The 13,463-nt window shown below is 52.0% G+C and overlaps 1 protein-coding gene across 4 annotated transcripts in view; it reads left to right on the forward strand.

The window, feature by feature from the left end:
• The window catches only part of DIDO1 (death inducer-obliterator 1), a 53,870-nt gene that overhangs the window by 22,882 nt on the left and 17,525 nt on the right, over positions 1 to 13,463 (forward strand). For all 4 annotated transcript variants that reach the window (XM_082360693.1, XM_082360694.1, XM_082360692.1 and 1 more), the window contains 7 exons: positions 1,213 to 1,425; positions 2,220 to 2,433; positions 11,146 to 11,623; positions 11,871 to 12,030; positions 12,570 to 12,686; positions 12,844 to 12,948; positions 13,212 to 13,347. In XM_082360693.1, coding sequence (XP_082216819.1) covers positions 1,213 to 1,425; positions 2,220 to 2,433; positions 11,146 to 11,623; positions 11,871 to 12,030; positions 12,570 to 12,686; positions 12,844 to 12,948; positions 13,212 to 13,347 — 1,423 coding nt within the window. The remainder of the gene's footprint in view (positions 1 to 1,212; positions 1,426 to 2,219; positions 2,434 to 11,145; positions 11,624 to 11,870; positions 12,031 to 12,569; positions 12,687 to 12,843; positions 12,949 to 13,211; positions 13,348 to 13,463) is intronic.

Here is a 13,463-nt window from a genome sequence, read left to right on the forward strand (position 1 = left end):
AGCCCGTTCTCTAGCCGGTGTTGGGCGTGCAGACGGCTTTGCGGTGGCCGTGTCATAGGTCCCCGCCGTCTGCCCCTTGCACTGAGTTAGCCTCGAGGGCTGGACCATTTAAATTTTACTGTCGTGGGGGTATGAGGAGGCACCGAGTGGAAGTATGATAACTGGTAAGGAAGAAGAATTAATGGAAATGTAAGTCAGTAGGAAACGTCATGTTATTGCTGATGTGTTTGAGACTACACATAAACTTAAGTATTTCTCTGAGTAAAACTTGGATTCTAAAAAAAAAAAAACTTGGATTCTGTGGAGGAAAAACAATTAAGTGCATAATTTGAGATGCAAGATTTTGCTCAAGTACATTGGAGGGGTATGTTCATGTGTGTTGTTAGTCTCGGCCATCAAAACATGCTCGAGTGATCATGGACAGCTGTGTTCAGGCCTGGTCGTGAACCGGGTTCCTACTGCACGGCAGGCGACCCCAGGCTTGTGTAGCAGCTTAAACAACACACGTTTATTAGCTCAGAAGTCCAGGCCTGGCTTAGCTGGGCCCCCTCTGCTCTGGGTCTTACAAGACTGCCCTCCAGGTGTCGGTGGGGGCTGAGGTCTCATCAGAGGTTCGGCTGGGGAAAGATCCACTTCCAAAAGCTCTGACTTGGTTTAGCATGTAAAATATGTCCCGGGCAATTTTTGTGGCATGGTAATACCGAAAAGTTATCTGTTGTTTCTGAGGCCCACGTTTAACTGGGTGTCCTGGGTGTCGTCTCACAACCTTGCCCGCTGAGCCTAGGCATGGGCGCCTTCTCAGCAGAGCCAGCAGTGGAATCCTCTCTCTTCTGGAGGCTCAGTTCCTCTTCTAAGGGTTTTCAGTTGATGAAGTCGGACCCTTTGGGCTAACTCAGAATCCTCTCACTTGGGATCTTAATTTCGTTGGTAAAATCCCTGCCCATTTGCCCGATAAGGGAACCTACTTGTGGTGTGAAATCCCATTGTATTCAGAAGTGTGCAGCGTGAGTCCCGGGGTCCCCTTAGAGTTCTGCCCATCATGCGTGGCATGAAGGGCAGTTAAGAACTTGAGTTCTTAACTCAAAAATTATTATTCATAATTTTTTCATACGTGATTAAAAGCAGTAATCTCGGTACCATAAATAGTTATGTTACAAAGTGCCATACCCACCAAAGTGGGTGAGTACACTGAAGCCACGTCTGATCCTGCAGGTCGTGGAGGCGCCTGGTGCCGCCAGATGCATCGGCCCCGGGTGCTCGAGCGTGGCGCAGCCCGACTCTGTCTACTGCAGCAGCGACTGTATCCTGAAACACGCCGCGGCCACCATGCGCTTCCTGAGCGCAGGCAAAGAGCAGAAACCAAAACCTAAAGAGAAACCCAAGACAAAGCCGGAAAAAATCATTCTTCAGAAATGTAGCGTTCAGGTAAATTGACTGAGACCAACCATGTGTGTAGTTGAAACCAAAAGCATCTGGAGGTTACAGGCTCGGTGGGTTGATTTGGAGAGTGTAGGGCACACAGGCCCAGACGGGATGCAGGCACCTTCACACTGCCCTCCGCCTTGCCCACCAGTGTTCTCTTCAGAATTACAAATATGGGCAGGTGTTCTCATGTTTTCCTTCTCCGCCTCTAGCCGAGGGATTAACTGATGGAAACGTGGGAACCGGCTGCTGCGTGGAATAGCTCTCCACACACACACGAGCCCCGCTGGGAGGAGAGCGGTCCCTGTTGGAGTCTGTGTGGGGAGTTGACGCGCAGGCAGCGGGGTGGCAAGTGGGTTCTGGGGGTGCCGCACTGAGCGCCTGGTGGGGTACAGGGATGTCGTGTGTACGCCTGTCCTTTCTCCACATGCTGTTGTGTCTGCAGCTCCTGCCTGTCCGTGTTGCTTGGGCACGTTCTCACACAGGGCGCCGGCCCGCTGTGCTTTCTGCCTTGCTTCACTGCCTCACTCCATGGCCCCTCGGTTATCCTGGCGGCCTAGCACCTCATCAGGATGCTAGGATGACGGGTTATTCTGTCAGGGACCTTCTCATCACTCGGATGTTGATGCGGGCCTGCTGGATGTGGGAGAGGAGCCAAGCCCTCTGCTGAGCAGATGCAGGGTATTGGGCTTAGGATGGCCCAGGAGCTGATTGAGTTGTGACCCTCACTGCAGAGTGAAATGAGCAAAGGTTAATTTCTGACCTCGTTAATGATTGGGGCTTTACTGATTATCCAGGCAGGCATTAAAATCTCTTCTGTGCACAAGAGACTGGCTCCAGACAAGAAGGAGAACACAGCGAAGAAGGTGGCGGTGGTCCCTCCAAGGAGTGAGGTCCTCGCTAAGGAGCCGACCTGTGAGAGCAGCACGCCGTCCTGGGCCAGCGACCACAATTACAATGCAGTAAAGCCAGAAAAGACTGCTGCCCCCTGGCCGCCACTGTTGTATAAATGTATGTATCACCCGGGGGGAGCTCTGGACCCTTCCCGGTCTTTCTGGACAGCCGTGCACTCGGGCCTGTCCAGAGCTAGGAGTTCTAGCCGTGTTTTCTGCTGCACCTGCAGAGATCAAAGCCCTTGCCCGAGTCGAGGAGACCTCCTGAGCCCCGCGTGCCCATCCTTAGTCTGTCGGGACTTCCTGTCAGTGTTTCCAAAAAGCTGTACCAGCCCTGTTGCTGAATGTCTCACCTCTGCCGATTGATGTCTTTAATCGCTTTTCTTTATTATCAGGCTCTGGTAAGTATGTGTAGTATCTCCAGCAGAATGTGACAAGGGGGCGCGCTGCCCGGCACTCAAGGTCTGCTGTCGTCCAGATGTTCACCACAGCGCCGTCACCGCCGTGGGCTCTCCACGCGGGGGCCTTTCCACACAGTCTGCTCCCAGCACACGTGACCCTCACTTCTTTGTATGTTGTGGGAACCTATTACTATTAGCACGGTAGTGTTGTAGCTGATTTTCAACTGAAGCATGATTTTCAGGAGTTATATTATTTTTGACCGAACCGGAATTTTTTTTATGTCCAATTCACATACTACACACAACATAAACACACATGCCAGTCTTGAAGGCCGTTCACCCTGCTTCCTGTGCTTGAAGGTAAGCGAGCACAGTGTCTCTCCACCTGGGCAGCACCCAGACCAGGAGTCTTGGCGTGCACTGCTGGGTCGTCCGCCCCAGGCTTCGAGTGCAGACAGACCTCTGCAATCCCAGATGAGACCATGCAGCTTGAATCTTCTCTCTTTCTTCTTTTTTTCAGCTCATTCTCCAAAATTAAATTTTAGAAATTTAAATTGCTCTGGGGCACATCTTATTCTATGATTAAGGTCATTTTGTGTTCAGTTTTTGTTTATGCTATCTTTTATACTCTTGCAACTTTTTCTTAAAAGCACAAGAGGTTAAATGGCCCTAAATTCCAAGATTACAGCCATGTGCTGCTTCCTCCTCTCAGCCGGCTCTTTAGGCCAGTGGCCTGAAGGAAGGCTTCGTGGATGTAGCGTGGCTAGAAAACTGCAGAACTAGATGCATTTTGAGACTGTAAATGACCCAAGACCTAAGAAATGGAGTTGCAAAGCAATACTGTGTGTGTATATATATATATATACATATTTATTTATTTTATTTATTTATTTTATTTATTTTTGGATTTTTGGAGTGAGTGGTTAAATATAGAATTAACCAGTTACTGTATTAAAATGAGTCTCAATACACCTCAGGTTGTTTGAACCAAGAACTTCATGCTAACAATGTGTTGCAAATATCCATCAAATTATAGCACCTCTACACAGTAGCGCCTTTACAGGGGTTACGAATGGACCTAAATGTAAGCATCGCCCAGCTGTGAATGGGAGGGGAGCAGTCACGTTGGAATCCTGTGCTAAATGTTCTCAGTTGGTTATAGGCACGTGACAGAATAAAAGGAAAACCGAGGTGTAGCCACAAAACCCTGGGTGATTGATTTCAATTCAGCTAATTTCCATCTCTGTCGACCAGAATTGGGAGACTGCCCCCAGGCTCCGAGTGTGGAGTCAGATGTAGGGCGCACGGTGAGAAAGGAAAGTTGGCGGGGTTTGGGGGAGGGGTGGGTGCTTACTTATCCCCAGTTCTGACTTACCGGTTTTTGAGGGAGATTGGGGTGGAGGGGCGGGGAGACGGGCCGCAAGGAGGTGGTGGCTCTGCTCACAGGCGGGGTTTCTCTTCCTTCTGCCCCGCCCTCTCTCTGCACACCAGCTCCTCACTGAGCTCCTTCCCAGCACATTTACGTCTCAGAACTACGTGGATGGATAGCCACAGCTTCTAGCCTGCAGAAGGGACATGCTTTTGAGCTAGTTGCTTCTGATCATTTTTTGTTACCCCAGAAATGTCATCTTCCCAAAAGATGATTGGGAGGAGTGTAAAAGGTCGCTGGTAAACACCCGACTTCAGCCTCGGTGAGTAGCAGCTGTGCCTCTGCCTCTTCCCCAAACCATTACTTGACGGTGGCAGTGGCTGTGGACCTTCCCCGGGTCCCTACACACAGGCACAATGGGAGGGGGCCCCTCGCACACACTCAGCAGAACCCTGCGTCCCCACCAGGGCCCCCACCTGCCTCCCTGGCTGCAGAGCGTGATATTTTTCTGGGTGCAGGTGATGCCGGGACAGCTCTTAGGAGGGGGCGTTTTCCACGTTGACCTGGATTCAGGTCAAGTCTCGGGTAGGTCCTTGGGCAGCCAATGTGCTGCCCCTGGAGGTGCTCTGCCCCCCACCCCCCCTTCTCCCAGGCCATTGGCACTGGCCTTGGGTTGTGGGTTCAGGGCAGCCCTTCGTGAGCATCATGGGCAAGACCTTGCTACACAGAGGCTCTGACCTGCTTCTCTCGTGGGACAGTCAGTAGATCCTTCAGGTCCTCAGGGTGATGGGATTAACATGTACTTGTTCTCTGATGAGTTTTTTTTTTTTTTTTTAATTGTTTTTCAGAGTTTCTGAAAACAAAAACAGTGTAACTTATGGAAACAATTGCTATTTTATTTCCCCCCCAGGTCACTGTTTCTTACTTCTCCTCATGGTTCCTCTTCATTTCCTCTTCATCGCCTCTCATTACTGTCCAGGCACAGGCACGAAGAGGGCTGAAAATGTTCTTCTGAAGTGTCCCTGGTTTGTTAGGGTTTGGAAGTGGAATTGTGACAGGCATAGGCACATTTCCCCATGTTTGGGGCTCCCTAAATGGCCCTGAGATGACTTAAAACTCTGGGGACCTGAACAAATTTTGACTGGAAAATCAGATTTCTGCAGTTTCATATAGCTTTGAGAATTGAAATGGGGACCCCTGGCAGAACCTGTGCACTCAGGTCCAGTGATACGTTAGCATCCTGCCCCAATGCAAGCGTTGCCCCCTGGTCCCCGTGTGCCACATGTCCAGTCCCCGTGCTGTGGCGAAGTGGATCTGGGGACGCGGGTTTCCCAGGGATTGGTGGTGTGGGTTCCAGGAGCACGCTTCACAGGTAGTAAGAGAAGACAAGTCCCCATGGTGAGATGGGGGTGGGGGGCAGGCGCCTGGGACCCAGGGGTGTTTGGTAGAAATGGAACGCTCGGAGAGGCAAGTTTTATCAGCTGCACGAGCTGTTTTTATCTGTTTCTTCCAGATCTTCAGTGGCAAAAAAATGTGGGTGGGGACAAAGCAGCCTTGTACATCTCACCAATCTCCTCCCGCCATTTGGAGAGAGAACCATAACTTGTCCTGATAAGGATTTACCTTGACAGCTGTTTTGAAAGTTATCCAAATAGCTGAAATTTTCTTGGTCATTGACATTCTCTCGTATTTAAGTGTTTTACTTTTTACAGGTTTTTTTTAAATAGCCAACTGTTCAGAAAATTAGTACAGGGAAGGTTTCGCATGTACATGTACTTTTTCTGACAGAGACCCTCAGATGTACCCTGGCTGCCCCCCTTAGTTCTTGTGCTTCAGCGGGGCGGGGGTGGGGGGGTAGAAGTTTCTAGCAGGATTGCTCCTGCTCACCTCACCTGCTCTTTGGCCTTCGTGTAGCCTCTGGGACTCTGCATCTCCTGTGGCACTGTTCACAGATGGTCCCGCGGCAGAGTCCCTTAGGTGACATCAAGTCCCAAGGGTTCTTTCTGAAGATGCAGCTGTAAACCCTCCCACACGGTGTAGGAGTCTCAGGTATATTTGAAGCTGTAAAGTAATGTTTTTGATTTTTTGCGTGTTGCACATCACCGTGCACGTAGTCATAGTCTTACCTTCTGAAAGTTAAAGAAGTAAACCTGGAAGATGGATAAGAAGGGTTTCACTTTGATTTCTGTCAACGGAGGTCGGGGCGTTGCTGTGCACCTGGAGGCGTCAGCAAGACGAGCACAAAGGTAACGGCCGCTTAACCTGCCGGGGTCAGCAGGTGCCGCGGGCCATATGCCCCAGAGTCTTAACACGCCCCCGGCCCTATCATGTTGCCTAAAGTAGCAGGTGATGCAGGCACAGATAACAGTTAAAGTTGAACCTTGTCAAAGTGGTGAAAGTGCCTGCTGGCGGGTTTTGGAGGTGAGGGAAAGCAGCAGCTCTACTCGCAGCTGAGTCTCAGGTCTGGTGGCCAGTCCGCAGCAGTCCAGCTGGCATAGACAGGAGAGCGGAGCGCCCGCCTCACACAGCCTCGGCCCCGTTTCCTTCTTGTGGTTCATGCTGAGGGATGATGTGACCATTTTTTTCATATATTACCAGTCCAACGTGAATTGGGTTTTGGTTTTCAAAATCTGTGGAACTCTGAAAACAGGGAGGGGTCCATTTGCCTCCAGAGGTGTACTTGGTTTTTTGCAAGCTTGTTATGGCCAGTTCTGTGCACCTCTCTCTTGAGGTGTAAGTCGCTCAAATACTGCACATCAGTAAGAAAAAAAGTCAATCTGGACAAGCTTTGTATAGCCCCAGATCATGGCAGTTTGGCTGTGGACCCACATACAGACCCCTAGCAATGGAGAGCAGCTGGCGGGAGGGCCCCAGAGATGGAGATCAGGCCTCCCAAGTCTTCGGTGGGGATTCTCTCTGTTTCTGTGTAAGCATAACTTTACTTCTACAGGAATAATTCACTGCAAAATATTTAAGCAAAGGCACAAAAGCAAAATGGTTCTCTCTTGCTCCTTGAATTTTCACACTAGGAAAAGTCTTGACAGCCAAGAAACAAAGTTGAAATGAGAAACGTCCTCGTACACGTGTCAGGCTGAGCTGAAAATAGAGCTGTCGTCACAGTGAGCTGAGTCCACTCCCCCAACCCCTGCTGCGGCTCCGCTGTGTCCTCAGAGCCCTGGCGGGTCCCGTTACCCGGTCCTCACCCGGTCCTCGTGGCGGTAGCTGCCTCGGCCTCACCACTGAGCCTGGGTGGATCTGGGGCCCTGTGGGAATGGGGTGGGGAGGGGACGCTCCGACCTGCACCACGTGGCCTGGCTTGGCGCCTGGTCACATCAGAAGCTCTTTGATTCCTTTGGCATTTACAGCCAATCATTCTGAGTAGTGTCTCCCCCCCCCCGCCCCCCACCGTGTCAGTGTGACTGAAAGCCTCCTATCTGGGAATTTTTAGGGTAACTTGGCACCTCTTTGGGGCAGGACAAAAGGTATAAAGCAGTGACCGTCCCTCAGGGTTTCTCACTGGTCCCTGTGAGGGGCCACCCCGGCAAGGCTGTCACTCAGCTGTCACTGGGCGGGGGCCGCGCGATGCTGCGCGACTCGGCTCCTGCCCGGCGCTGGTTCCCCGCCCTGCTGCGCGGCACTGTGCTGCCTCCTGCCCCCGCCAAGGCCCACCAGTGCCACCCAGTGGCCAGCGATGCCATAGCGCCACGGCCCACCTTGCCGTGCGACAAGGCCCCCAGTTTCGTGCTTACTGGGAAGTTAGCCAATTAGAGTGTTGCTGGTCCCTGAGTGCCCCGGCCTGCCTGGTTCCTACCGGGCTTCACCACAAACAACTCGTTTCCACTATAAGCCAATGGCCAGACCCAGCAGAAACGACGTCATCTGGGGCGGTGGCCTGGCCACCGGCCAGCCTTTCCTCCTGCATCTGCTCCCCAAGATAGCACCTGGCCTGGAACTTGGGCCACTCTTTTCCCCACAGGCAGCCCCCGGGATGGCCCAGACTGGGTGCACACTCCCAGGAGGCCGTCTCCGTCCAGCAGATGGGCAGGTGGTCCCCCTGCCTCGAGCTGGCAGCGCTGGGGGCCTGCCACTGCTGAACCACTCTACCACGGGGGTGTGCTGCTTTCCTGTTCTAGAACTGGTGCTTCGTGGTTGGTTGGTTGGTTACGCCTTGCCCTTCTGTGAACGTATACACATAATACAGTTAAAAGGGAATTTGGATGAAGAATTTGCAAATCTGATTTTAGCTCTTCTCAGAACTAATGCTTCTGTCACTGTCAGACACTTTGGCACTACACGGTGTCACTGTCATTCCAGCAGCAGCTGACCCACATCCAGCTGACGGTGGGACCAGATGCAACTGTTTTCTGTTATGAGCATTTTTCCTCAAAGTAGAAGAGGGATAGAGCTGACTTGCTGTTGGGGTTCACCAGTTTCCACGTTTTACCAATTTTTTATTTACGTAATCATACTTACATACGCTCTGAGACGCAGGTGAGGGATAATGAAAGTTGACTTTTAGAAGCCAGAAGCAGCTGATTTTATAAAAGAGCAGCATAATGGTTAAGGAAAGCCATCCCCTGCTTTTTAAACAGATTATGTTCATTTACTGTTAACACTCTTGGATAGCAGGTCACTTTAATCACCTGTACTGTGAATGTTCTAAAAATAAGCTCCTGGTTTCTGTTTTCCCTGAATGAGAGAAAACACCGGTTAGACCAGTAGAAGCGTTGATCTTAGGGAGTGAATGTTTTCGAAGTCAACAGGACTTGTCACTTGAAACAATGTAAATGTCACATAAGATTTGCAGCCCCATCATGGGCGCCTCATTGAGAATTCTGGAAGCACCTTAGGCCAGCTTTTTAGAGTTGCTTAAAAGTGTGCTACTAAAATAATCTCAGCAAAGTTTGTAAAAAGTCAGTGACTGAGCTGGTTTTAGGACTCGATTTTAATCCTGACGGGTTTGTTCCTTCATCCCCTGCTGGCAGTCACAGCTGGCACCGCGTCCTGCTCCACTCCGCTCTCGTTCCTTCCCCCAAGAAGAGGGGCCTCTGTCCATTTCATTTAACCTAAGCTCTAGTAGTCCCCCCCGCCCCCCAGATCGGTGCTGTGGACCCTGTTAGCCAAGGCTGAGCTGGTAAAGATAAGTTTCCATGTACTGAGGTATGGTCGCGCCTTAGGAATATGGATTTGAGCTGATGAAATAATACACGTAGAAACGTAGTTCTTAGTCTTAGTTCCTGTGACGTCCCCAGTTCCTACTTTGTTAGACAGTTAGCTGTGACTTGCTGACGGGACATGGGTGACAGCCAGCAGGGCGGACGCGGAGCATGAGCCGGCTGCTCAGCGGGCGGCGGGTGGTCTTGGGGAAGCCTGGACGGCATAGCCCGGGGGTGCCCGCACGCGTGGGGCCAGTGATTGGGATGGCGTGGACGAGGGGACGTGAGGTCGGGGGGTCTCTGTGAGATGAAAATAGGAGATTTGCAGTCAGGGTTGTTGCTTGATGACAATGAAATACTTCTGACACGGTTCTAAGTTTTGGATGTGTGTAGCGCTGTTGCAAACTTTGTAAAATTAGATGATTTCACCTGTACTATGAAATGGAAAAAACTTGCGGTCCCTGGGCTTTTAATACCTTTGGCTGAACTGGCCTGACCAGTGCTGGAGGAAGGCAGTCCTGAGGGCAGCGCTCTGGCCCTTCGCCAGGATGGTCACGCAGGGTGTAGGCTCTGAATGCCTTGGGGGCTCTTGTGGGGTCAGGCCTTATTTGTAGACAGGGTCTCACCTCTCCGCCCAGACTTCAGATTTTCTCCCTGCTTCACTAGGACAGTTGCAAGAAGCACCGGCAGCTGACTGGAACTGGTGGCTCTTCAACCCCTGCGTAAAATCGGAAGGCTGCTAGAGCATCTCGAAGTCTCCCATTTAGCATCTGGGGGCTCACTGCGCCGTGGGTAGTTGGAGAAAAGCCTGCGCCTGGGGAGGTGGCTTCTCCGTCGGTCCTGTGTGACGTGGCCCTAGGTGGTGTCCCTGTGCTCTCCTGGCTTGCTCCCTGGACCTGCCTGCCCCCCCCCCCCCCGTTCTGCCCTGGGTCCCAGACGTTCTGGGCGGTGGGCCTGAGCAGGGCCATCTGGGAACACGCCCCTGCTCTCAGTCACGGCCCCCCATGTACCTCTGCTGGGCCGCATGCCCCGAAGACGGAGGGACTGGTCTTAGGATGAACCTCCTTGCTTGCCTCTGACTGTAATTCTGATGGTCTGATGCAGGATTAAGCGTCATCAGTCCGTGCGAAGTACTGGCATAAAGATTCTCATTTTAGCTTTTGGCTGTAATCCTTGTTTGGATTAAAAGTGCTAACCTACTGTCTTACCCAATAGCGAGCTGCAGCTAGAGGGGTGTGAATGGGAACGTGAATGACAGCAGGGGGCGTTCCTGCCACCCAGCTCCTAGTGTAAAAATAACTGGTCTCCCCCCGTGTTGCAGTTTTTTGCAAACATTCTATATTTTATTGAAGTCACCCTGTCCAGTTGACTTTTGTCCAAGAGGACGATGGACACCACCCCAGGGTGGCCTCGTGCTGGTCCTTCCACCTTCCAGCGCCCCGAGGGCCCCCGAGGTGGGGGTCAGATATGCATTCGAAGAGAATGTGTCTCATCCACCCTGGAAAGACGTTCTAAGCTCCTGTGCGCCAAAAACCGCACTGGGACTCTACGTGAGCGTGGTCTTTGAAATCTGTACCTTTTCTTGATACAGCGAAATTTGCCCTTCGAGTTCCAAGCTAAGCTAACGGTTTAAATCCAGCCTTTGATAGCTTACTGGTTTATCGGTTGAAGTAAAAGTTTTAATAATAAAGCATTTCTCTGTGAAACAAAGTATATTCACTATCATAAATGTTGCCGGTAGCCCTCTTTATACTCCTTTTCTGAGTTTAACAGTTACTTTAAAAATTCTTTTTAAATCTGTCTCACAGTGATGCCTGGTTATTAGGTTTGCTGGTTTCAGGTGCACATGCTATGTGGGGTCCCCTGCACCCCTGCCTCACTAAGCGGGCCCCTCTCCTTTGCAGCCATGAAGGAGGACAGACGCACAGAGGCCAAGGCGGCGGTGGCGGCGGTGCCGAAGAAGGTGGCTCCTCCAGGCTCCTCGGGGGGCGGCAAGCAGCCCTCGCCCAGAAATCTCCTTCCAAAGAAGTCCCCTCCTTTCGCAAACACGGCAGCAGCCAAATCGGCCATCAAAAAGTCGCCACCGGGTTTCAAGGGCACCATCCCCAAGAGGCCGTGGCTCTCGGCTGCCCCCTCCCCCTCGGGCAGCGCTCCCTCGGCCAAGCAGGCAAGGCTGGCACCTGTTGCTGCCACGTCTGCTTCCAGAAAGTTCCCCAGCTCCGCTGCTTCGGTGGGCGCCGTCAGGAAGCCTGGGACCACCTCAGTTGCCCTGGCCTCTCCAGCCCCGGGACGCCTGGGCCCCGTGAGCCCCGCCTCGTCACAGCCAAATTCTCAAATTCGGCAAAACATAAGACGCTCCTTGAAGGAGATCTTGTGGAAAAGGTGGGCTGTTCCACTTTGTTTCTTATCTGTTAAAGTGGAAAGTTTTCCACGTAAAGGGTGGTTGTTTCACGATGGCCCTGCTGTTTAAGAAAAATGTCACATGTGGGACTTCCCTGGCGGTCCAGTGGTTAAGACTCCACGCTTCCACTGCAGGGGGCACTGGGGTTCCATCCCTGGTTGGGGAGCTGAGATCCCACATGGCATGTAAGTGCAGCAGTTACCGTGGGTCTTTTTTCATTCCATCTAGAGTCACTGACAGCGATGACTTAATCATGACAGAAAATGAAGTAGGAAAAATCGCACTGCACATCGAGAAGGAGATGTTTAACTTGTTCCGAGTCACAGACAATCGGTACAAGAGCAAGTACCGCAGCCTCATGTTCAACCTCAAGGACCCCAAAAACCAGGTGCGTGTCCGACCGTCAGGAGCAGGGGCAGTCCTGGCCAGGTGCTGCCCAGGCCTGGGTTAGGGCACTGGGTCCCCCTGCGGCTGTGGGTGACTGGCATGCTGTTCCCGTGGGGCCAGGCGCTTGCCCGCCTGCTGCGGTCCTTGCCACCTGTGCGCCTGTGTGCCTGCCGGGGCCCACACTGTCTGGATCGGCCTCTTGACCTCTTACCTGTGTTCAGAAGCAGGGCATATACTCTGACTTTCCATTTTGCCTTGTTAACCCCTTGGCAGAAGGGATTTCTTCTACCTTTGTCCCTAACACTGTACCTTCTTCAGTCGATTGTGTTTTCTGTGAGGTGGTCTTTGTAGCAGGGTCAGTGCGGTGGGATTCTCGAGATCAGCTGCCCGACCTCAGGGCCCCTGTTCTCCGAGCATCGATGGGATGCTCCGGGCCCTCGTCCTGCCGCGGGGCAGGGGCTTGCCTTGCTGCCTATCTCCACATCCTCTCTAGCATCTTAGAGGGTTTTGAACGAGTCAACAAGAGATGTTTGTTTACAGGGGCTCTTCCATCGTGTTCTGCGTGAAGAAATCTCTTTGGCAAAACTTGTGAGAATGAAGCCAGAAGAACTTGTCTCCAAAGAGCTTTCCATGTGGAAAGAGAGATCGTCAAAGCCTGTGAGTGCCGACGGGAGAGGCGGCTGCGGGTGCCAGAAGCCTGACACCAGCGCCCCCTCACCCCGCCCCGGAGTGAATTAATAGCCTGTTGGCATGAGAGAGTCCCCTTGGGAAAGAAGGGCTAAGGCTTCATGTTTGTCTGTCTTTTTCATCCTAGGTGATGGAGTCCAGAACTAAATTGCATAATGAGACTAAGAAGCCTACCGTTAAACAGGAAACTATTCCCGATATGGAAGATTCTCCGCCAGTATCAGATTCTGATGTAAGCGTTTAGGATTTCCAGTGCTCACGAGAATTGACTAAGGTGATCTCGTTCCAGACGTTGTTAGGTGCCTGAATTACCGGGCAAGGCACTGAGCTGACACAAGTGTGTGTAGTTGTATTGCTTCTCAAGTACTTGTATTCAGCAGTCCTTTTTCTCTTTTTTCAGTGGTTCTTAATCACGTGAGATGTTTTTTCCATGGGTGCTGCTAATTTGCAGAGGGGGTGGAAAAGGAATGACCTCCTCTGCTTCTTGTGCTTTAGGAACAGCAAGAATCAGTGCGGGCGGCCCCCGAGAGGAGTGCGGCGCCGCTGCTGGACCTTGTCGGCAGCATGCTGCAGGACACGACCGGGCAGCACCGGGCGCACCTCTTTGACCTGAACTGTAAGATCTGCACAGGTGAGCACATCTGGGGGGAGACTGTGGAGACCCTTCTTGGGACAGCGGCATTCGAACCAAGTTGCACAGTGGAAAGGCTAGAATCGTTTCTTCAAGCTTAGGAAGTGAGCCCCTAC

This window comes from Balaenoptera borealis, assembly GCF_965194805.1.
Source record: "Balaenoptera borealis genome assembly, chromosome: 16".
Lineage (NCBI taxonomy): Eukaryota > Metazoa > Chordata > Mammalia > Artiodactyla > Balaenopteridae > Balaenoptera > Balaenoptera borealis.